At 42.6% G+C, this 26145-nt stretch overlaps 1 protein-coding gene across 1 annotated transcript in view; it reads right to left on the reverse strand.

Annotated features, from left to right (window-relative positions):
- Window positions 1–22330, reverse strand: part of LOC122806148 (integrator complex subunit 6-like) — a 1076381-nt gene extending 1054051 nt beyond the window's left edge. The window contains exons 1-2 of the mRNA XM_044076385.1: window positions 22307–22330; window positions 21790–21942 (exon numbers count right to left, since the gene is read on the reverse strand). Coding sequence (XP_043932320.1) covers window positions 21790–21942; window positions 22307–22330 — 177 coding nt within the window. The remainder of the gene's footprint in view (window positions 1–21789; window positions 21943–22306) is intronic.
- Between the last annotated feature and the right edge of the window lie 3815 nt (window positions 22331–26145).

Below are 26145 nucleotides of genomic sequence, written 5' to 3' on the forward strand. Positions count from 1 at the left end.
TCGACAGACGCTCAAGTGAGGAAAGTGGCAAAGGTGGTTAACTCCTTTGCAGAGTGAGCCTTGGATCACAATTGGAGGTGTGCAGTAACACCACCAGGGCTCCATCTGGAAAGTGTGATTTTGTAAACCTGATGCACTTTCTCTGCAGACAGAAAAAGGCAAACACAGCTGGACTGACTTTCTGAATTTCTTTTGTTCTCACTAAATAAAATCAGTTCTGTGAGGAAGTGGTGGGCTCAAAGGATGGCTGAGTTAAGGTTTGTAATTCAAAGATCCTGAGGGTACAGGTTTCAAATCGCTGACTCAGTTGGGGAGGTACTTTTTTAGGAGGGCCTTCCCCTCCATGGATGTGATAAAGAAGGGAATTCTTTGCCCTGGTGAATCCGACATGGTCATCTGAAGTATTTTTTCAGAGGAACAAATGGACAGGAAAATGTTTCACTAGGACACTGTTTACTGACCTAATGACCTTTTCCATTTGCTGGAAAAAATACATCATGTGGATGGCTTTTGGTATGCAGATATCTCTTTCACACTAGTGGAGAATACACACGTGGACATGTTTTTTGTAAAATTGGAGCAGACACACCAACAGTTTAAGGGTGTTGTTTCTGGGTGCTGCTAAATGCATCACTGAAGTTTTGAGTGGAGTCAGAGAAGAGATTCCTTTTGGATAAAGGGAGATACTGTTGAAAACCATATTTGAGTTGGTCAATACAAGGCCACTAGTATCATTCTGAACCTGTGGAGCCTGGCTTTTTAAATCTAGGTGATGTGATGTGGGAAATAAGTGGGTGGGCATATAAAATGCCCAGTGGTCAAGGTTAATTCAGGTCGCCTCTGCCTGGAGTTTCCAGTCCTTGGAGAAGAGAGAAAAAAAGCTCTGGCACTTGTTGGTGATGCAAATATGAGTGTCACTAATTGTCTCTACTTGTGAAATACTTTGTTAGCTATTACTTGCTTTGGGATTGTTCATGTGACAGAATTACAGTCCTGCAGAGTTTGCTCACAAAAAGGTTGGAATTCACAAAAACGTGAACATTTTTTGTGATAAAGGGCTGCAGTCCAACACCCTTCCTTATATACATATAGATATATTCTCTGCACAGTAGGAACAAGGATGTACCTTCTTATTGGTTGACATATGATGCTACAGTACACTATAGAGTTACTGTTTGTGTGAATGGCCAAGAGGTCCTGACAGACTATAGGCTGAAAAGACTGAAGTGTCAAAAATATAGTTCTGACTTAAGACACTGATATGCAGCTGAGATTCCTAAGGTGAACAGATACTTAACTGGCAAGTGAGAATAGACCAGTGGGTCCAGAGCAGACATACAGAAATATCTACAACAGGGATCTTTAGTGAGGCATATAAGCCTGTTTCACACAAGTCTGACAGGGAGGTGAGAACCAACACCTGGGCAGAATTGGGGTTTTGGTCACTGTTAAAGCACCACAGGGTAAACTTGCCCCACTTAATTATGATTTCTTTATGTTTAGTTTTCTTGGCCTCTCTCAAAAAGCTGAGCATGTCTTCAGAAAACATGAGCACTATAATCATGCAAACTTGTATATCATACTGTTCAAGATGGGATGAATTTGGGACCCCTTATTCGAAGATAAAAGTTTCACACAGTTGAGTAACATGACCAGTTCTAGTATTAACAGGCTTAACAGAAGGGAGAAAGTACACACATGTACTTACCAAAAATCTAGACTTAGATCTAGGAGCATCTTCACTGTTGCATTAATAACCTTTGGGATTTCTAGACATGGAAGTGAGCAGCTGGCCCAAATATCAGACACTTGATCCTGTCGCCCAGGCCTGATGGAACCCCTTCCAAACAATGTCAGGGTATTATCAGGAGATGAAGTATATCTGTCAGTGCCGTTACTTCACGTTTTTCTTGCCCCTTACACTTGAGCCCCCACTCTCACTGTCCCTGGCCAGACACCAAAACCTGCTCAAGACCTTCCCCAGAAAAGGAAGGCAACAAAACTACAGACATAATAGCTAAAAATGGGAGAAGGGAACTAAGGTGCAAGGCAGAAGGGGCTGGTGGTACCACTCCAAAAAAGTAAGAAGGGATGGTGGGATGGTATAGTTATTTCAACAATGAAGACACTAACATCTAGATTTATGGGAAATAGATATACAACTATAATGAAGTTATGTACTTATAATGTTCCATCAGTGTTGTCCATTTTCATTCTTCCCCAACATGTGGGTTTGGAGATGAACTTTGGATCTGTCTCTGCCACTTTTTTATAGCTTAGGATCTAACTCTCGAGCTCCTCCCATACCCATAATGCCACTGTCCTCAAAACTGCCTCAGATCAAGTTTGCTGCAGTTGTATAAACCAATACATAAGTATGGAGTGAGAAATATTAGACGATAGAGAGAACCAGGAGCTCAAAAGGAACATCAGTTCCTAGAATACCTCCACAAATCTTCCCAAAAGGGACGGGGATGGAGGAGGGAGAGGTTGAGGAATAATCAAAACGGACAACACAGTATGGCAAGTACAAAACTTTATCTGATGTTGCCATTTTCATTCGCTCCTCAACCTGTGGGACAGAGTCCCCAACTACAGTAACCTGGGCTGGCTCTCATGGAAGGATATTCTCATGGAAGATAATCTGAAGAAGTCTTTCTATGTTTGGAGACGACAAGCTCTTTATTAAACTGTTTGGACAATACTTCCAGAGTGGTTATTTGTGGTCCATGTCCTGGATTAAGCTAACCTTATTGGACTATTTGGCTAGCTACTTGCATGTTTCTACTGCAGTTATTTGCATTTTTGCAAGTCTTTTTGTTCTTTCTTCTTGGTTTGGACAAAGGTATAAGAGTTCGGACTAAGCAGCAGACACACAAATGTCCTCTAGCAAAACTGTGGACCAGAAGGCTTGACATGTAGACATGGATCTAGTAAAATGAGCTTTAAAATGCCCAAGTAGAGGGATTCCTTTAGCAGAATAAACATGAAAAATGCAATATGTGATCCATTTAGACAAAGTGAGTTTGGACACTGGCCTCCCCTTTCTAACACTGGAGAAGGAGGCAAACAGCTGATCAGTTTTTTCAAAAAGATTTCATTCTGTCCAAAAAAAAATTTCAGCTGTCTATTGACATCTGGCAGGTGAACAGTGTATTCACCCCTTGTTCTGGAAACTGGGCAAGAAAATTGGTAGGTTAATGATCTGACTACTGTTTCTGGAAACAACTTTAGGCAAAAAAGTATTAGTCTGTAAGGTCACTATCTTTATGAAAAATCAAATAAGGAGGGTTTGGCTGGCAATGCTTGTAATTCAGATACCCTTTTAGACAAAGTGATGGCCACCAAAAGGACAGTTTTCCAGGAAAGAAATTTCAAATCTACTTTGGTTGAAGGTTCAAAAGGAGGTACGACAAGAGCTTGTAACATCGTGGTTAAGTCCCAAGGAAGAGGAGTCGGGCCATTTACAGGCGGTCTAAGTAAAAATGTACCCCCCGACGAAGGTCTTAACACAGTTTAGATGAAGCCAGAGAAGATGAATTGTCCCCAATGTGATAATCTGAGCTGGCTGTCAGTTACACTTTAATAGTAGAAAAGCCTGCCCCACTTTGGAAAATTGGAGCAAGAAAATCCAAAACTCCAAGATTAGGGGTTGTAAAAGGATTTAAATGTTTTTGGTGAGCCCATATCGAAAACCTCTTCCATTTACTTTTATACATTTTCCAAGTAGAGACTTTGTGTGAGGATATTAAAATCCAAGATGCTGAAGTTGAATAACAGACCAAGTTTGACATTTGACAGTGGGAGAAATGTTGATGTGTAGACCAGTACAGTCAACAGGATGAATGCAGATTGCCTTATTGTGTGCATTACTTCCATATTATGTATGTTTTGCATTTTTCAAATGGGTAGGTGAGTGCTTGTTACTTTTAACTTTAAACAGTTGTTTAAAAATAGGAATAATCCCACATTAGCACATCTGTTTTGTGTATGTATGCAACTCATTTTAATCTTTGTGTAACTGAATGTGTGTATTCAATGTGTTTATTTGAATATGCATATATTATGTTAATTAGGCATCACTGATTTTAAAGTTTTTGTCTCGGATTCTCTTATCTGGAGGTTAAGAAGTATGCCCCCAACTATTAGTAAAGAAGGTGCTGGCAGCACTCTCAAACTAAGAACACTGCCTCCACAGGTCCTGACAATATACACAGTTGCCTCCTGAATACTCAAACATGACCTATTCAGGACCACTTGCAGCACTCTTCAACTACAGCCTTGAAACAGGCTTTGGTCCTTGTGAATGGAGGACTGCAATGACATTTCCCTCCACAAGGGTGGACCATCAACTGACCCAGGGAACTAAAGACCCATCAGTCTTAGAAGCCTAATATGCAAAACCATGGAACTAAGTATAATGGAAATGATGCACAAAGACAATGCCAACCTACAGACACTGGACGCATCCCAACTTGGCATTAAGGGAAGGTCATGCCTACTTAACCTGATAGACATCTTTTAAATGGTCACCAAAGCAATGGACAAAGGTCAAAATGCATACTGCATACCTTGATCTGGTCAAGCCATTCAATACAATACCCCACTCAGGCACTGTTGACAAGCTCTATGAATTATACATAAATCCCTACATAACTCACTGGATTGCTGGCTGGCTTAGAAACAGAATCCAAGAAGTTAAGTCAGTGAGACCACCGCCACCAAGAGACCAGTCACCAGCAGAGTACCCCAGAGGTCCATGCTGGGCCTGCTCCTGTTTAGCATCTACTTCATGGAAGTCATGGATAACGTTCAAGGCCTCTGGCTCACCATGTTCCCAGATGACTGTAAATTGAGAGCTGTTATAGATCCCCCCCCCCCCCCCCCCGAGACACCAACATCTTGCAAGGAGGTTTAATACAGACAAATAACTGGTGCCAAAGCCATGTCCTAAAACTTAATGCCAAAAAATACATTATAATGGCCTTTGGGAAACTATCAACCCAAGTTAACTCCATCGATAAACATCCCCCAACAGTAAACCAGGTAGTAAGGGATCTGGGAACATATGTAGACAGCACTCTGGCCCTTCAATCAACATGCAGCTAAGACAATAAAAAAAATCATTCTATGTTGTCCAACTTTTCCAAATGGGTATAGCATCCAGGTCCAAGGAAGTTATAGTACCACTCTACTCACCCCTTATCAGACCAATCACTGAATACAACGCCCCCCTCCCCCTTTGGCATGCATCTAACAGCTGGAATGCCCACAAAGGTTTCTCATTAGACGAATTCAAGGCATGAATACCAGGTCCTACAGTGATTACATAAAGGTAATGTCTGTATTCAGTTTACTATAAGCTGCTGACAGGAGATCTTTGCTTGGCTTACAGGGCTTCCTCATACCCAGCCCCGATGGATCTGTTGTAAATGTGCAAAACAAACAGCATCAGAAACAGCAGATCCGTTATTTGAACTTTTCTTTGCAAAAAGAACATGCTTGAGAGACAGGTGTGTGTCCCAAAGGATCCCCACACTAAGGAACAGGCTCCCCATACAAGTAAAACTAAGTTCACCCCTGACCCTATTCAATCGAAGCCTTGACAACTGGATGGGAAGTCTAGTAAAAAACTATGAACCTAAACAGAAGTATCTCTAGACGTTAAAGTCTTAACAGGAATAAATGAAAGTTGTATACTTACTAGAACCATAGCTCCGTGGTGTCTTTTCACCTAGTTCAAACTTTGGGTTACTGAATTTGACCTTGGTCCTGTTAGAAGCTGTAGAACCAAAGCCCTGATTCTTTCCCTACCCATATTCTCTCTCTTCCTCCAAATACCTCAGATTAAGTTTGCCTGCTTATTACCAAATAAATTCTCTTATCTCAAATAACCCCTCAATTTTATACCAGAAAATAACCTGGAAAAAAAGAAAAAAAAAAGAGGTTATGCAATGACACGGTTCTTGGTCAAGTCCATTCAATTAAATTCCTCCATACCAGGATCTTTCCAAGCCCAATGACCCAAGAAATCAGAGTGCATCAGAGGGCGGTACCACCCAGGAGGTAGAAGAGCCAGTTCCAAAAGCCTAGAGGAGCAAAGACTTCAGGGGAGGGATTATCAGTGGACCAACCCCCTTGTATTTCTTCAGTTCCAAAAATGTCACCAAAACTGACGTTCTCCAAAGGGGATCTTGCCGATCCATCCCAGTAATCCAAGTCTGTGCGTCTTCAGTGACTGATTTCTGGACAGAAATCTAAATGTCTCTGTGAAGAAAATGAACACTCATCTGTGTAAGCATGTCTAGCAGGAGATTTGTGTATATTCTCAGATTAACATTTATTGTATGCTAGCATGTCTTGTGAAAATGTAAAGTTTTTATGTTGAGTATTTCTATGTTTAAACAGAATGCTTAAAGAATCTGACAGTGTTTAGATACATTTCTAATTGCACGTTTGTAAGGGAGATTTTAAAGTACTATGGAGAATCATCTGAACAATAGGCGGTGGCATTAGAATGTTCCTGGTTGCTAGGTGATTAATTTAACAGCTGATTGACAGGAAAAATAACTTTTTCAATCAGCTGAGAATTTTTTTAAAAAATAAGACAGTTAAGACCATTAAGCTGTGCAATTAGTCAAGTGCTGAGCAGTTTGTGAAGAGTTGCAATCAGTGGACACCCATGAAAGAGAAAGTACAGTTTTGTACCTACCATAAATGTAGATGTCCGATAGGTATGCATCTGCAGTCATAACATATGGGTTGTCCTGCCTCAGGCAGCCCTTCGGTCGGCCGGATTCCAAAGACTGGGTCTGGCCTCGGCTGATGTCGCACTTTCCCCGACGTCAGAGGGTATAAAGGCATCAGCCGACGCCATTTTCCTCAGTGTTTCTTGCCCCAGATGCCAGGTGCCCTCTAGGAAGGCTAAATTTGGATAAATGTTGAAAATTCCAAACAGTAGCAAACAATATATATATATACATATATACATACAAACAAATACACCATAATAGATTCCCCCAGCTAGCTGAAAGAGGGGTAAGCACCCTAGGAATACCACAGAGGGGAAGGAGGGTGGGTAATCCTGACTGCAGATGCATACCTATCGGACATCTACATTTATGGTAGGTACAAAACTGTACTATGTCCTTCAAGGATGCATCTGCAGTCATAACATATGGGTAGAATACCATAGCCAAACTGGGGGAGGAGGTACTAAGATAAGGATGGTGTAGTTAAGATCCCCTGTAAAACTGCAGTTGCAAAACCTGCTCGGGATCTGGAGTATAAAGGAAGATTGTAATGCTTGGCAAATGGTATGCACGGAGCTCCAAGTAGCAGCTTCTACAATGTCCTTGGTAGCCACCCCTCGTAGGAAAGCTGTAGTGGTGGCTGTGGCTCTTGTGGAATGAGGCCTGATATTTTCAGGAGCTATCTTTCCATGAAAAGAGTAGCAAAAACAAATGCAATTTCCTATCCATTTTGAAATTGTCTGTTTGGAAATTGCTTTTCCTTGGACTCCAGTTACATATGCTACAAAAAGTTGGTCAGTTTTTCTGCTGGTTTTAGTTCTGTCCAGATAGTAGCGTAGTTGTCTGTGTACATCCAAGGTGTGCAATAGTTTTTCCCCCTTGTTCTGTGGGTTAGGGAAGAATGTAGGCAAATGAATAGCTTGGTTCAAGGATACCCTGGATACCACCTTTGGCATGAAAGTAGGATTGGTTCCTGGTGAAAAATAAGGAAAGGCTGCACTGCTATTAATGCCTGTAACTCGGATACTCTTCTTGCTGAAGTGATTGCCAGAAGGAAAGCAGTTTTCCAAGATAAGAACCAAGTCTGCTGATGCTGCTGGTTCAAAAGGGGGTAGTGTCAATTTTTCCAGCACAAAATTGAGATCCCATGCAGGCAGAGGGGGTCTCCTTGGAGGTTTTACATTTTTGATCCCTCTTAAAAATTGTCTGAGGAGAGGGTGAGAAAAGATAGGAGGATCCATATTGTACTCTGCTGAAATTGCTGAAGCATGAATCTTAATGGAAGAATAGGACAGGCCATTGTGGAACAATTCTGCTAAGTATTCTAGGATGTGTGCTAGGTTTGCCACTGTGACATCTGTACCCTTTGATGTGCTCCAAATGAGGAATCTCTTCCATTTAGCTGAGTATGTCTTCCTTGTGGAGGGTCTGCGAGCCTCCAGGATAATGTCCTTGACCCTCTGAGATAAGACAGTTTGGTTTTGTTTTAAGCAATTTTCCAGGCAGTTAGCTGCAGTGTTTTCAAGTTTGGATGCAGGGTCTTGAAATTGTTCTGCGTTAGAAGAAGAGGGCATAGGGGTAGAGGCCATGAGTTCTCTCGAGACATGCTTCTCAGTAGCGGATACCAGTGCTGCCTTGGCCAGTCTGGAGCTATTAGTATCACCTTCAGTAGAACCTTGTACATCAATGGGAGAGGTGGAAATGCATACACTGTTAGGGCATTCCAGCTGAAAGAGAGAGAGTCCACCCTCCAGGCTTGTGGGTGGTATGCCCTTGAGCAGAATTTCTTCAGTTGGTGGTTGAGTGGGGAGGCGAACAGGTCTATCTCTGGCATTCCCCATTTCTTTGTTATGAGTTTGAAGATGTCTGGATGCAGCATCCATTCGTGAGCATCCGTGGTAGTTCTGCTTAAGCTGTCTGCTAGTGAATTCTCTTTTCCTGGTACGAATTTGGCCTGCAGCTGGATGTTGAGATTCAGGCCTAGGTTCCACAGATCCATTGCCATCCGGCATAGAGGGTAGGGATGCATGCCTCCCTGTTTATGTACCACATGACCGTGGTGTTGTCTGCCCTTATCAGCAGATGTCCTTGCTGGAGGAATGATTTGAATGCCTCGATTGCATGCTTCACTGCCAGCATCTCCTTTTGGTTTATGTGCAAGTTTAGCTGGTCTTGAGACCATAGGCCTTGGATACATTTGTCCTCCATGTGTGCTCCCCATCCTAGGTCTGAGGCGTCCGTGGTGATGGTCTGCCTTGGTTGTGGTTTGTTGAAAGGCAACCCTCTGTTGGACTGGCAGGCCTGAGCCCACCACAGGAATTCCTTTTTCAGGCATGGAATGATTGGTATCATGGTTTCTAAACTATGCCTGTGTTGAGACCATACATTCCTTAGGTACCATTGTAAATTTCTCATATGCAGCCTGGCATGCGGGATCAAGATTATGCAGGATGCCATGTAACCCAGGGCTTGCAGGACTTTACTTCATGGCTTTGACAAGACAAGCTCAGCTTACTGCAAGGAATCTGGAAGTTGCTTTTGTTTTTCTTCTGTGAGAAAAGCCATCTGGGTTATTGTGTCCAGATCCGCACCCAAAAAGGTTATCCTTTGGGATGGCACTAGTCTTGACTTCTGGATGTTGACTGTGTATCCCAAGGCCTGTAACAGGTGTATGACATAGGCCAAATCCTTTATTAGTTTTGTCTTGTTGTCCGCTTGTATTAGGCAGTCATCCAGGTATGGGTAGATTTGAATTCCCTGAAGCCTGCAATGTGCAATTACTGATGCCAGGCATTTCGTGAATACTCTGGGCGCAGTAGATAAGCCAAAGGGCAATGCTGAGAATTGATAATGCTCTGATCCTGCAAGAAATCTGAGGTGTCTTCTGCAATCTGGTCGGATAGGGACGTGCAGGTATGCCTCCTTGAGATCTAGAGTCACCAGCCAAGACTCCTTGCCCAACATGGGAAGAAGTTGCTGTAGGGTCAGCATTTTGAATTTTGGCACAATGAGGTATGTGTTCAGTGCGGACAAGTCAGGAATAGGCCTCCATTGGTTTTCTTTTCTTGGTACAAGGAATAGTCTGGAGTAAAATCCTTGGCCTTGTTCCATAGATGGTACCCTTTCTATCGCTTTCATCAGAAGTAAATTGTTGATTTGTCTTAAAGCCTCTGGCTTCTGGTTTGGTGGAAGGTTTGGCATTCCACTCCTTTTTGGTAAAGTGTGGAAGTGAAACCTGTATCCTTTGTCTATTGTTTGCAATGTCCATGTGTCCTTTGTAATACAATGCCAGTTTTTTGAGAATAAAGCCAGCTTTCCGCCCAAGGGTGCTTCCAGTTGTTCCCTAGTAGGCGGAATCAGAGTCAAGTCATTGTGTCTGTCCTGTGGAAGTGGTTGTTGCTGCAGCTGTAGCAGTACTCCTCTGGTTGGCAGGCTGCCACTGACGACCCCTGTAGGCCCCCTTTGATCTTCCTCTGCCTCTTGGGCGTCTATTCCTGCCCCTCTGTGCTCTGGAGGTGTCTGGAAAGGACCAATTCTTTGAAGGCCAGTTTCTGCTGAACCTCGGAGGTTGAACCTGCAGAAAATCCTTTACTGTTTGCACACATTTTGCATTTTCTTCCACTTTCTTTAGAATCTCCTGTGCAGGGGAGCCAAATAAACTTTGTTTCTCTATTGGAGCATCCAGGAGTTTAGCCTTGACATGGTCTGGCAAGGATTGCTCTTTTAGCCAGGCATGCCTCTGAATTACTGCCCCAGTCATAGCTGATCTAAATGAAGCCTCCAGTGCATCATAGCCACATTTTAAGAAATGATTACTGACCTGCTGAGAGTTGTGTACCAAATCCTGGAGGGACTTACGGTCTAAGGGGTCAGGTGAAGAAAGCTTTTTATTCAGCTGATCTAACAAGTATTCTTGGTACTGTATCATATGGAATTGGCAGTTTAATGCCCTGGCAGAAAGAGTAGCAGATGTATAAACCTTTTTACCCCATCTCTCTAATGCTCTTGACTCTCTTTCAGAGGGTAGGGGGTTTTTGGCAGTGGCAGCTGCAACACCTTTTGGGCCCTGAGAAATAGTTTCTGGGTCTGCTGCATGGGCTTTATACAGGTGGAAGTGAGAATCCGGGACCCTGTAATATCTGTCAGGTTTGACAGGGGCCGGGGGAAGAGAGTCAGGGGCAGAACTGACATCATTATACACATCATCAACTACAGTAAGCACAGGTGGAATGGCTAAAGGCCTATGCTGGGGCAAATGTAAAAATGTCCTTAATCTTTTTCTAGAATCAGAAAAATCCTGACCCTGCCATTGAAAGTGTTCCCTCATTGAGTGCAAAGTCTCCCCTAAGGAAAATTCTTTGGGAGGGGAGGCAGAAGGGATAGAGTCTTCTGCATCAGAATCCTCATAAGGCGAATAGGCCCCTTCCTGATGGTCTGATAAATCAGATCCATCAGAGGAGTAATCAGAGGATAGAGGTTCAGAGGGTTCAGTCCTAGGCCTTTTGTCAGGAGGAGGGTGGGAGGCCCTGTCTGGGTGAGGTTGGGAACCCCTAATCAATGATATAAAGTCCTCAGCAAGACTGAGAATCTGAGAACTTGAGGAAGGTCTCTGAGAAGTAGATTTGGCAGGTAAAGCTTTTGATATTTTGGCAGCTTTAGCCCTGGAGAAGGCCTTAATAGACATAGGAGCAGGGGGCCTAGCTGCCCCACGTGCAGGGGTAGAAATGTCCAATGGAATGGTGTCGGACAATTCTTGTGTGCTAGCTTCGGTAGGGATTTCTGAAGCCGACTCAGCCGGGGCCTCTCTGGCCTCGGTTGTCGGAGGTAAGATTTCGGTAGAAGTAAGAACAGAGGACTCTGTTTCAGCCGAAACAGAGACACTCGCGGTAGGCCTAACCGTGGTTTCAGCCGAAACCGCGGGCCGCGAGTGTCGGTCCTTTTCCTTGCGTTTTTTGGCCAAATGTGTAGTCGGAGTCTCCGACAGCATTTTATATGCAAAAGCGGATCCAAAAAACTCTTCTGCAAACTCAGACCGACGTCTAAGAGTCCGTCGGTTGAAGGAGGCACAGGCTAAACAAGCTGATACGTCGTGGTCTGGGCCTAAGCAAGGAAGGCAGTAAGAATGGAAATCCTTATGAGGTATTTGTTTCCCACAAGTTAAACAGTTATTTACTTTGTCTGACATCGGCTGAGGCAAGAAAGAGTCTCAACGGGTACTTAGCTTTTTTAGAAGTCTTCGGTAGCTGAAATCTCTGGATCTGACCGACCGGCACTTGCGAACAGCTTCTGCTTCGGGCACCGCGCGGCAAGAAAGACTGGGGAAAATGGCATCGGCTGATGCCTTTATACCCCAGAAGCTCTGACGTCGGGGAAAGTGCGACATCAGCCGAGGCCAGACCCAGACTTTGGAATCCGGCCGACCGAAGGGCTGCCTGAGGCAGGACAACCCATATGTTATGACTGCAGATGCATCCTTGAAGGACATCTCACCAAAAACTGTAAGACTGCCTTTGCCTTGCTGTTATGCTTTAGATTAGATTAGGGACAGTATTTTCTAGTTATCTTAGGAAAGTTTACTCAGTGTTTTTTCTAGAATGATGGGATTCTATCCTACAGTCCAATTTTACATTTCTAGTGATTGAATTCTGGTGTTTACTGAAAGCTATTGATTTACATTCTTGTAATCAGTTTACTTATTAAATATTTTTCATTACTTTAACATTTTGAATAGAATTCAGTGTTTTTCTTTAGAGATTAGACAGTGTTTATTCCTGTTTGATACTCTCCAGTTCAACTCAAAGGCCTGGTCGCTTCTGGTCATAGCTATCATTTATTTGGATATTTAATTTTCATGACTGAACCCCCTCTTTAGAAGGGCATGAAGACACTCTGATTGGTGGCAGCATTACCGGATTATTTTGGGGAAGAGACACAGCTGGAAATCTGTGTCAGGCTTTCCCAGAAGTGTTTGGATATATGAGATTTAAATTTACTTCGAGTGCGAGTGCATCAGATGTCTTAGGCTGGGACACATTGCTCTGAAGTATGTAATAAGAAGTTACATTAGGGGTGGAGAGAAGTATACAGTCCAGTCCCAGATTATAGAGTATGTTCCCATTATGCTCTTAGGGGAAAATTGTGAAATATTACTCCTAAGTGACAGTCTCGCACTGGAGTCAGCAGCGAGGACTGAAGCTCCTTAATTACTGACCCAGGACAGTGAGGGACGTCACATTTGTTGGCAGTCCAGTGATATATAGCCAATGTCAGTCTCCTTTTACGTGTCTGTTCCCTAGGACCATGTCTTGACTGGATTTCCAGGGGTGAGTCAGAATCAGATGGGAACTCATGTGGTTAGCAGCCCCCAGGCTTAAGGAAGCTGACTGTCCCTGTCGATGAGGAAGTGTGGAGTCAGATGCAACATCCAAAAGAGGTTGAGATAGAGTATAGCATATGGAGAGCACTTCTCTGAGCCTGGCCAGAACCCTTTCTAACTCTTTGAAAGCAGTGACAGAGATCGGGCCTGAAGAGACTCCTGCCCCATCATGACATGATGAAAAGTGCCCCCCAATCAACTCAACCCGGATCTGAAGCCAACATGGGAGCAGAGCTATCTACTGTGGAAGTGTTGAGTAAGAGAGAGATGCCTCTGAAAACTTCAGTACTGACTCCGCACTCAGAGCCCTGGCACCAATGCTTCAGCTCAAAGACTCTTCCTGATCTGAAGGCATTGGGGTTAAAAAAGTAAGGAACACAGTTTTAAGTCAACAGGACTGTGGGCTCTAAAGTGGGTGCTACCGAGAGGCTCGGTTCCAGACCTCTGATCCAAAAGGCAGACCATGATGATAGGAGAAATTAACGTAAGGGTCATTAGAGCCATTTGCAGAATAACATGTGTGGATGCAGCCAGGACAACCCCTAGTTGAATTTGTATCTGAAGGAATCTCCACATCATCTTATCTGCTTTGGTAAGAATCCTCGATGACACAATGGGCCAGGATGATGAAGCCACTGGCAGTCATTTCAAATGCCTCTCATGCAGTAAAGTACTCAGCAGCTCCAGTGAAAAACAATTAGGCAGCATAGGTGATGGGATCCAACAGGGATTAAAATCTAACTGATGAAGCAACTTAGTTGTGGACTACAGGATTTAAATGGGCCCGGAGATAGTTTTCTTGATTTCTCTGACCTCTTTTCAGGCTAGTCTTTCTCTTGACTTTTCTTTTTGTTGCGATTTATCCATGGTTTTAGCAGGAGAAGCTGGTGAAAAAACAAATGAAGCTGATAGCACTGATGGAGGAAGAAGCTCCTTTTAAAACTAACTTGTCCTCATGGCTGTAAATGGCTCTTGAGTTAAAGGAGCAAGTCTCACTATTGGTGTCTAATTTGGCTGCTCTGAGATAATAAACAGTGTGGGTCCTGCGGGGGATCTCATGACCGCAGGTTGTACACATCTTAAACCCCTGAACCTTGTCTGCCATGAGAATGGCAATGGAATCTGCAGGGAAAAAAATACACCTGAACTAACAGCAGTAGAAAATATAAACTACACTAATGCTATGAAAAACAGCACAATCTACATATAAAATACATAACTATACTTATTTTTTAAAAAACAACAAGAGGATAGAGAGATAGTAACACTGTAATATAAAGATAACTATCCAAAGACAGGGACAAGAAAAAACACTTATCTATTCAATGAAAATCAGAGCCCTCAAAAACATGACCTTCTAGATCAGGTAGCAAACAAGATATGAAGTATTTGGAGGAAGAGCTGGATTATGGGTAGGCAATAAATCAAAGCCCTAGATCCACAGCTTCTAAAGGTGCAGAGGTCAGATTCAATCAGATCCAATAACCCAATTGCTGAAAAAGATGAAAAAAGAGCTACAGGAATATAAACACCAAAAGAGGACTATTACAATAATTCTGGCCTGGTACGTAGTTACTTTCTGAATGAACCTGGGGATTGGGGAAAAGGTAGAAAGCCTAAAGGGAGACCAGAGGAGAGCATCCCTGAGGAATCCTCCCCAACAGAGGTATCAAGTAAATGTTTCTGCATTTGGCATTGGTCAGGGATGCAAAAGGATTGCAGCAAGTCTTTTTGCTGCAGTGGAAGAGGCTTTGTGCTACTGCTGAGTTGAGGAACCTCTTGTGCAGTATATGAAAGCAACAATTAAGCTTGTCTGCTAAACAGTTGGTCTCCTCAGGAATGGGAGCTGCTATAAGAAAAAAACCTAAATACATAGCACCCTTCCAAATCTTCATGGACTCCCAGCATGAGGGATATCAACAGGTACTTCCCTGTTTAGATACCACACAACTGCCACATTCTCAATGCATGCACAACAATGGCACCTCATAGAAGAATGTCATGATGGGCTAATAAGTTTACAAGAACGATGCTAGTTTTCAACACATTTACATGCAAGTTGGATTGTAATGACAAACATGCATCTTGGGACCATTCTGCCTTAATGTCCCTTCCACTCCATCCCCAGGCAAACATCTGTGATAACTGTCACTCTGGACATTAAAAAGTGAAAGGAGCTTTTCAGCGACAAACTGGGGATGTGAAGCCACAAATGAAGTTCTGACTTGCATGCTTTCACAGGTTCATAGGGGTATACTAGGCTAACTACCAGTAGGGCCCTTTATAAATCTAGCTGTGCAACCTAAATTTGACCATCAGATTTAATTTATATGGTGTGATTTACTGATTGCCTCTGTCTATTAGAGACATAGGTGCTAGACCAGGAGTGACTGTCCGAATATCCATCCTTTGGTCCAAAATGCATTTAAATAGGGATAGGGAGGAAATCTGCTTCACATGGGTGGGGAGCCTATTCCAGAGAACAAGAACTCTGAGAAATACATCTCTCTCCCCAACGTAGCCTATTTATGTCGAGCAAAACTTAGTTTTTTTTTGTTTTTGTTTTTTTTTAATTAATCTAGCAGTTTTGATGCTGTTTATTTTGTGGATATGCAAAAGGTTCATCAAATCAGGGTCAAGGGATGCTTTGTATGCCACGCAAAAGATCACCTCTCACAAGTCTAAGATATAAAGAGACAGGGCTTTGAGGTGATCAGTGTAGGACATTGCATTTACTCCCTGTATTCTTTTTGCAAGGAACCTTTGTGGACATCCCAGCTGCGGCATGCTGCAAGTGTATGATCAGGTACATACCCAAGGGGGCATTATAATACTCCATGAGGGGGTTGGTTGAGGGCAGAGTACAGGGGTATGATCTCCCTCTGGACCTAGATGCCATGCCTTTGCTTATAAGTTGAGCAATGTAGGATTTGCTTACAACCGTGGGTACATGTTTATGGAAGGCTAGGTTACTAACTACATGAGCTCCTAGATCCCAGAATACTGAATCAACTTTCAGGGTGCTTTACTGATGACATAATTACCCAGGGTGGCAGGATTCCCAAAATGTACTACAATGCATTTCTAGTTATTAAGCTATGACTTTGGCACTAAATGTTTGCCCATGCTAGATTTCCCAAAGGGTGTTCTTGACTTGCGAGATTCAATGACTGCTTCTAGTTTGCAGTCATCTGCGAACATGGTTAACCAGTGGCCTTTGACATTGGCTTTGTTATCCAAGAATTAGATGCCAAATAGGAGTGGGACTAGCACAGAGCCCTGGAAGACTCCACTAGTGACCAGCCCTTTGTGGAGATGGTCTCACGAATTCTAACCTCCTGGGTCCTATCAGCGAACCAGCTAGCTATCCAGCATGTTATAAAGGGGTTCATATATTTTTCCGTAAGCTTGAAACAGAGTATAAAGGACAAGTCCACATAAAATATCACTTTAGCTAGCAGATCTAGGAGACTCTCTCTCTGATACCCTCTCTGTGGGAAGAATAAAGACACCTTGAAGTTTCCAGTAGTTTATTCAAGTTAAACAGGCAGATGGACAACTGTTCTTATTCTGAACACTCGTCCATCTACCTGCTTAACTGAATAAACTACTGGAAACTTCAACAAGGTGTGTATTCCTCCCACAGGGAGAGTATCAGAGCGAGAGTCTCCTAGATCTGCTAGTGAAAGTGATTTTATCTGGACAAATCCTTTATACTCTGTTTCTTGTTGGTCCTGTCACCCTCTGGGTCACAGGTGGGATACCAGACTTCACTTGAGCCATTCATGTGGCACAAAGCCTGTTTTATAATTATAGTTAAAGACTCCATGGCTCCTGTTCAAGTCATATTTTAAGCTGTTCAGGAAGCATCCTGAGATGATATCAGGGCCCATTGTGGTCGTGTTCTTGACTTTAGCGATCAGAGCCAGTACATGCTCCAGAGTTATAGTTGGATGACTTATGTCTTGAGGGTATACTTGGGGAGATGGCTGTGTGTGTATGGTGGGGGGTAAAGTTAGAACTGAATTCATCCCCTAACAGGTTAACTATATTGCCAGGCTCTGTGAGCATGGCACCATTAACCACCAGTTCAGCACATTGCCGTGTGCTTCCCTTGAGGTTTCTGGCACAAATGAGGAAGGCCTTATGGTTATATTTCACCTGGGAGTCTATCTTAACCTCAAAGTTGGCTTTGCTTGATGTAATTAGCCCTCTTAGTTGCCCCTTTACTTTGATAAGAGAGTTATCTTTATGGGAATTACCCTTCCCGATTTTTGCCATAATTTCTTTTCCTTTTGTTGCACACCCTACTTAATTTGGGATGCCACCAAGGCAGGTTGTTTTATGGGGCTAGTTCTGGGCTTACTTCTGGTAGGTACAGCAGCCTCTATGTATCCATTTACATGGTTATACAGAGTTTGAGAGCAATTCAGCATAGGGTGCTATGTTCTCGGGGTTTGGAGGGGCATTACATTTTGTTAAACTGTTACTTAAGAGGTAATTTGGCTTGGAATTCCTAACTGTTATTGGCTGGGCAGGGACTACAGAATTGACTGATTCTGAAGGAGACAGTTTTTTGTTTGAACCTTATCAGGAAGTAAAAGACATTAGGGGGAGGTGTCAATGTTCTCCCGTATATGGAGCCTCTAGAGGCATATTCACTACTTGATCAAGGGTGTTTGTATTTAAAGAGTCCAGGAATCTCTTTGCCTGCAGATCTGAGGCTGTTTAGGATTTCCAGTCTATTGAGAGGCAATTAAAGTCTCCCAGGAGTAGGGTGTAGGTTGAGTGGTTAAGTGTCTCTATTATGTCCAAGTATGCATTGTGAACTTCTTGGGACAAGGACAGTGACCTGTAGCTGGTTAGGATATGGTACGGGATTTTGTCTATGGTGATCTGCACATGGAGGAACTCCAGCACAGCCTGTTTGACCATCCTAGAGGTATGCTTGTTATTGATGTATATTGAGACATCTCCACCTTTAGCCCTTGTCTGTACAGCCACTGGTCTACATGGACTATGGTGGAATCATACGGGTACCTGTGGCATAATGACTTGAGTGTGTGTGAATTTGGTGGATCCTGGCACCAGATAAGAAACTAACAGTTACCTTCTTGTTCAGCCTGGTTAGGGGGCATCAGTATATTTTACAATGACTCACCTATGTCAACAGTCCTGGGAGGTGTGTTTGCCTTAGGGGCTTAATGTTTGAGGGTCCACTGAAATGGACAGTATGTGTGGTGCTAGGCATTGTTTTTTACTGAGCATCTATGGACTTGCCGAGGCATAGCTTTCACAACAGGCAATCTAGGAATTTTTTGTTTAGGAAGATCACTTAAGTGCCTCAGCATACATTAGTCTGTGTGTGCTGTGTTCATGGTTTTGACAACTTGACTGTATGTGAGAGTTTAGTTTGAATTTGTTGTACAAGTACAACTCTTACACACTGTTTGCTTTTTTAAGGATTAAATGGTTGTTGGTAAACATGACACAAATGCCATATTGTCTCAAGATACCCATGTCCACCAAGCTGGCTATAGAGAAGTTAGAAAAATTGCATAACTATACTGTCCAGTCCTTTGACTGGTGAGCTACAAGGAAGTGGTGTATTGGGGTTAGTAGGACATTACAGATGCTTTTTTGGTGCAGACCAATTTAAGATCCAATCAGACAGCTGTCTGGAAGACTGATCTCACCATATCTTTACAGTCCATTCTAAAATTTGGATATAAATGAAGAACATGAACTAGAAAAACTGTAGGTACCATGAGCTACACTGTTTTCAAACAAAAGCTCATAGGAACAGCATCTGATTACAGATGACAAACTGTCCAATTTAGCAGAGAAATTCTTTCTTGAGGAAGGCTCACTTGGCAAAACAGCATCTCCAGGGAAAATCCTATAAAGTATACAGCTCCATCTGTAACTTTGCAGTGTTAAACTTGGGATGCAAAAAGTAGTTTTTACAATCACTAGCTCCTCCGTGGTAGTGACTACTAGAAGATAGTCATCTACTAGGAAGGGAAATACCTTAGTCCTTGAAGTCTTTGATGTGCAGCTACTGCATCCATTCATTTGTCGAACACACTGGAAGCTGACATTAAATGAATGTAATGAAATGGCAATGTCTGACACCTACTCAGCAGCATCAAAACTCTCTTGGCTGTCTTGAAGTGCAGGAACCCATACAGTAAGCATATCCAATCTCCCAATACAAGTCAATGAAGAATCATATGCATTGAGACTATACAGAACGAAGTTAGGGGAATAAACTGGTTTAAGCCACTTGGAGCCAATTTGGGGTCTGAGGACCTTTATTCTCAGATACCAAAATGTATATGGAATAAAAACTGGTCTCTCTCTCGTTATCTCAAACTGGGTGGGACCATCCTGGATGACTGCTTTGTTCTATAGCTCTATTCTTGGGTGGGAGTCGGGAAAAGGCAGATCAGGGAGGATATCAAGGAAGGGAATTTTGTAGCCTCTGGAAATAATGTCCCTGATGTATATGTCCCATGTGATGGCCAGCCACACTCACACAAGTGCTCTCCATAACTGCCTCTAGAGTGCAACAGGCAAGCCTCAGGACTGTTGATGGTTCTGTGATCCTTTCGTGGAAGAAATACGATAGCTTTGACCCTGACAATAACTTTTACCTCTAAAAAAGCACAAATTCATGGATGAGCTACACACATTGATTACTGACAGAATTCTGCTACTACTATTTTCCCTCAAACAGCAGCTGTTGAGGCCCCTGTTGATTCCTCAAAAAGAGATAGCCATTAAGGTCTTACCCATCCTGCTCACTCTCGTAACTTTTCTGTCATCTGAGGTATTCAGGAATGATCCCAGAGTTCTCTACGGAATTAGATGTAGCCAGGTGTGAAGGCAAATGGTAGCACCAGTACCTACTACCTTTGCTCCACCAATCGACTGCACTACGCGTCAGGTGTTAAGTTAGAAACTGGAAATAGTTGCTGCCTAGGACATTAACTTTGTCTTATTCTAAATCTCCTTCAGCAACTGCTCCAGTTTCTTGCTTAATTCCTCTAGAATGCCCTGATGAAGTAATATGTGAAAAAGTAACTTAGCCGTTTTCCAACCCAGACAGAAAATTAGAAGGTAAATAAATATGCTAAGTGTCTGCTACTACGGGTCCCTGAATGCCCAAAGGAATGAACCACAAAAGATCGTGCCGGAAGATCAAAAACCAAGAAGCTCAAACAGGATGAAAAACACATAACACCTACTTTTTGCAGGGGGACAGCCTCCCCCACTAATCATATATAATACAAACTCTGAGATCGCAGTAAATGGGGTAAACAGCCATATCATAAACTCCATTATGCTGCGATCCCACACATTAGAAGCCCTCTCCCGTTTGGGCTTCCAGGTTTTGGATTTTTCTGGCTCGATCCTATGTGGTTCACTCTTTTCAGCATTCGATCATCTAATAGAGACCAACTACTATACCTTGCATTTTACTGTCTTATTAGTGTGCAACATGCACTTCAATTTTTTTGTTTACTGCACCTTTAGTCACTACTAGTGCATATTCCCCTGTCTGTTTTTGCATATTCCCCTGTCTGTGTTAGAAAACAGTCATTTGAACTGATCACTTGTTTAAAAAAAAAAAAAAGGCTATGTAACTGAATGGCTGCCATCTTTAAAATATTCTGAAAGGCCAGACAAACTTTACATTTATTTAATTTAGTTATTTGAATTTTACTAGGGTAGAATTTACTAACTTGACAACCAATGTATTCATTTAGCTTATGCAACTGCATTTACCAACAGCTCCCCAATATTACTCAGATGTTTGTATCAAAAAGGTGCTACAATGCCAAACAAACTACATGCGATCTACAAAGCAATTCTGACAATGAAATTGTGGAAATATTTCAGTGTTATGCCACTATATTAAATTTTTCCAGCAGATGTTGTGAGAACGCACCTGGTTCACTTTACGTACAATTATCCAATTTAAATCAAGACTCAGTGCAGACTACTGGATACATAGCGTGGACTGTTTGATGCAAATCCATTCTCTGCCCATGCATTACCATGTATTGCTAGGGTACTGCAGGAATGTTAGTACTTATGAATGTAGGGAAGGGGACACACACACACACACACACGATTTCCTAGATGAGAGCCCACACTACCTTGGGCATCACACAGAAGCTATCCAATTACATCCTCACCAAGCTGTATGTATACATACTGCTAACCAGCTTGCTTTCTTCAGGAAATTTGAGGAGCAGGTACCGCTCTACCCATCATGAAGAGAAACACAATCAGGACATTAGGTAAACAGGATGGCGGTAGGCACAGAAATGAATGCAACATTCTATTCCTTTTTTTATTCAGACGCTACCAACAATTAATACTAATAACCTCTTTCGTGAACATGACAAAAACAGTGAGAACCATCCAACTATCTAATTTCTCAAAATCTGAGAAACAGATCTTCAGCACACTTTCAGAACTTTACTGCAACACAGGTGACTACATTCACTGTCAGCATATCAAGACCATACATAGCTTATAGCACAGCTATATTATGAAAGGTACATTTAACTGTTAAAACGCTCTATATCCAGTTGTACAAGTGTCAAATCTCTATTTCACATACAGCAACAATTCACAGTGATGGCCTACCTGCCAGCAGGTGTGTGGGGACTTGCGTTCCAGAATGTACTGTGTTAAAGGGGAAGGCTCAAGTTCATACTTATCAAAAGGCAGCTTGTCAATAACCATTGGTTCACAGTCAGTACAGGAGAATTTGACAGCCGGATGAGAAGTGCGTGGAGGCTGCAAAACAGTAATTTAAAAAATAACATTAATATAAAGATATGGAACTACAACACAAAAGATACATGCAAGCTATTTACAGCTTTAAGTAGTCAAGACATTTTTTTCCTTTATGCCAACTAGTTGTGGAAACCTACATAGCAACACTCTACAATTACAGTTCAGTTTACTGTGGTGTTAATAAGTTTATAAAAGCATCTGCAGGTTTCCATAACAGAAAAGGCAGTTTTCTAGACATGGGAAAATGTTTTCTTTGCTGACAAATATAGCTAAACATTTAGTAAATATTCTCATGGCTGCAAAAAGCCCAAATGGCAGAGATGAAAAATGAAAGTGGTGTTCTGCTATTTGTAATTTGATGTACTTGCTGTGAGATGGTTTTACTCATATTTCAATGTGACCATCTTCCATACCCTGTGTTGTCATGCAAGAATAGTCAACAAATGTTGTGTTTTCAGACTCACCACCTTGAAAAACTTTATGAATTTGTTCAGTTTTGATGATTTGAGAACTGATCTCTACATCCTTTTCCCTTGGAAACAAGGATCATTATGGAATAGAAATCTTGACCGATTTGATCCAAGACTTCTGGCAGCACCATCTGCTTTAACAGCAGATGCTGCATTAATTGTACCAGCTGCATTTGAGGTTTGTGATGAAACTCTTAAATAACCACTACTGTCCGTCTCAAATACCCAATATTGTCTGTAGTTTCTTTGGAATGTGAAGACAAAGAGGCTTAACTGCCTCCTAAGAGTGCTCGGAAAAGAAAAAACTAAGTCATTTGAAGAATGTCTGATTATACATTCCTTTTCCTTCTGAACCTGAGGTTTAGTTTCAGTGCATGAACACATATCTTATATCTACTGAAAACAGCTTCTCAAATCTAGTTTTGGAAGTTAATCTTAACATGCAATGCATTGCTGATGGGATATCGTATGGGCTAGATAATTCACAGCTCTATCAGCCAAAATAATACAAATGCAAACTTTTTTATTACATTTATCTAACAGATACAGTTCTGGAAGGACTGATTTTGGAAGAGAAACTGAGAAATGTATGTGCTTTATTAATGTTAAACAAATTACATTTGCCCAATGAAGCCAGCCAGATACATTCTCTGTCAGTCCTTTTTTGGTGCTGCTGTTATATACAAAGTCTGAGACTACTATCTTGAAAGGAATAATGTCAGTGGAGGAACTGTTAATGTCGACTCCAGACGCCTCATTTTCTTAATCTTATTTGGGAATGTGTGATTCCATACAGTCAATTAAAAACAATCTCAGCTAAAACAGATGCATCCTTCAAGGGTGAAAGTGAAGACACTGTGGACACAGCCTCATTTTGGAATCTATAACTGTAACGGCTACAAACAAATGCAATCTGATGGTCAAGTTGCCCAAAGTGCAGTTGTGTAACCTTACCACAAATGTACATGTTAGAGTGTATTCATCACATTTGGGTTATCTGCTTGCAGGTAGCCCTCAGTCGGCCTGATTATCAAAGTCTTGGGTCCTGTGTCGGTTGCTGTCTCATCTTCCATGACGTCAGGTAGTCAGGAGTATAAAGCATGCAGCCGACGCCATTATATCAGTTTTTCTTGCCCCAGATGTCAGGTGCCCCCATAACGGGAAGCAATTATATATACATAAGGTTACACCTCCAACAAAAAGCAAATACACCAAAAAGCTTTAAACATAGTAAGCAAGAATAGACGTTTAGCCAAAAGAAGTCAGGGGGCTGGAGGGAGGGTAACTAGGACTGCAACAGTGAATACACTCAAACATCTACATTTACGGTAAGTGTACACAACTGTGCTATGTTCTTCGTGTTTCACTGCTGCAGTCATCACATTTGGGTAGATTCCCAACGCTAAGGATGGGAGGAGGAATTTAGATAGCATTAGGACCAGCTATAAGGCCCTGCAAGACTGCAGTGGCAAAGCCAGCTCTGGATTTAGAGAAAACTGGCAGATGGTAATGCTTGGTGAAGGTATGTACTGATCTCCAGGTAGCAGCTTCTAGGATGTCCCTGGTAGGGACACCTCTAAGAGAGGCTGTCGAGGTAGATGCAGCCCTGGTTGAATGCAGTCTAATCCCCCTGTGGGGTAGGTTTTCCATGGTGCTTACAGCAGAAATGAATGCAATGGCCTATCCATTTATAAATGGTTTGCTTTGAAATGGCCTTCCCCCTGCCCCTGCAGCAAATGCAACCAGCAGTTCAGATTTCCTGAGAGGTTTAGTCCTGTCCAAATAAAATCTAAGTTGTCTATGCATATCTAAGGAGTGCAGTATTCACTCCCCTTTGTTCTGTGGATTAGGAAACAAGGTTGGCAAGTTAATGGACTGATTAAGGGCCACATTGGATACCACCTTAGGCATGAAGGAGGGATTGTTCCTGAGGGACACCCTGTCTGCATAAAAAAATGATGAAAAGCTCCACTGCCATGAGGGCCTGTAATTCAGACACTCTTCTTGAAGTGATGGCTAAAAGGAAGGCTGTTTTCCAAGAAAGGAATTTCAACTCTGCATTTGCAACAGGCTCAAAAGGAGGCAGAGTGAGTTATTTCAATACAAAGTTAAGGTCCCAGGCTGGAGTAGGGGCTCTCCTGGGTGGTCTTAAGTTTTTGGACCCTCTGAGGAATTGCTTCAGCAGTGGATGAGAGAAGAGGGGTGGTTCTGTGTTGTAATGAGCTGAAATGGCTGAGGGATGAATTTTGATGGAGGAAAGGGAAAGGCCCTTGTGAAGCATCTCAGTTAAGTACTGAAGAACCTGAGGTAAATTGGGCGTTGCTGTGCCCATCCCCCGAGCTTGGTTCCAGGAACAAAATCTTTTCCATTTTTCAGCATAGGATTTTCTAGTACTAAGCCTCCTTGCCTGCAGAATGACATCCAACACTTGCTTACTGAGGGATGATAACAGAGAGATTAGGTAAATTAGCCAGGCTGCCAGGTTCAGGGTTTGAAGCTGTGGGTGCAGAATCTAGCACTCCTGCTGGGACAGCAGGGCAGGGTCTGAGGCAGGTGCCATGGTGCCAACAGTGACACACTGCACAGAAGGGGGTACCAGTGTTGGCGTGGCCAGTCTGGTGCAATCAGTATCATCCTTGGTTTGTCCCGTTTGATCTTTAGTAGTACCTTGGAGAGGAGAGGCAGACGGGGAAAGGCATAAACAGATAGGTTTTTCCAGGTGAAGGACAGGGGCATCCACTTTCCAAACTTGTTTGTAGGAAGTCCTTGTGCAGAATGTTTCCAATTGGTAGTTCTGGGGGGAGGCAAACAGGTCAATATCTGGGCTCCCCCATTTGTTTCTCAGCATGATGAATATCTTTGGTTCCAGTTTCCACTCGTGTGGGTCCATGAAATTTCTGCTTAGGTCATCTGCCAGTGTGTTTAGCTTTCCTGGCAGGAATTGAGCCTGTAGGTACACTTGGTAGCTCAAGGCTGTGTTCCACAGATCCATGGCTAGTCTGCAGAGAGGGTATGAGTGGGTTCCCCCCTTGCTTGTTTATGTACCACATAACAGTGGTGTTGCCCGTCTTTACCATTAATTGTCCTGGAAAGATGTGGTCCTTGAAGGCTGTCAGAGCATTCTGTACAGCTAACATTTCTTTTTGATTGATGTGCAGGTGCATTCAACTTGGGTTCCATTTGCCCTGAAAGCACTTCCCTGCCAAGTGAGCACCCCCTGCATAGTATGATGCGTCTGTTAGGGTTTGGGTGGCAGGGGGTAGAGTGAATGGCTGTCCCTTGTTTTGATAACAGGCATCTGCCCACCAAAGGAACTCTATCTGTAGACAAGGAATGATAGGAATCATTGCTTCTAGATCCTGAGAATGTTGACACCAGAGGCTTTTTAGATAACATTGTAGTTTCCTCATATGCAGTCTTGCATATGGAATTAGTAGCATGCAGGAGGCCATGAACCCCAGGGCTTGCAATATTTTCCTTGCAAATAGCTGGGTCTTTGTGGCCAGTAGTTTGAAGTAGGCTGTCAAATGAATTTGTTTTTTCTGGCGTGAGAAAAGGCCATCTGGGAAGTTGTGTTCAAGCTTGCTCCCAGGAATACAATTTGTTGGCAGGGTACAAGATGTGATTTTTTTTCATTTATAGTGTACCCCAGAGAAGTTAGCAACTTCTGTACAAACGCCAGATGATTCAATAGTATGTCCTGGCTTTCTGCCTGAATTAGACAATCGTCCAG

The sequence above is a fragment of the Protopterus annectens genome, chromosome 7.part0, assembly GCF_019279795.1.
Source record: "Protopterus annectens isolate FY-2018-M chromosome 7.part0, PAN1.0, whole genome shotgun sequence".
Classification (NCBI taxonomy): Eukaryota; Metazoa; Chordata; order Ceratodontiformes; family Protopteridae; genus Protopterus; species Protopterus annectens.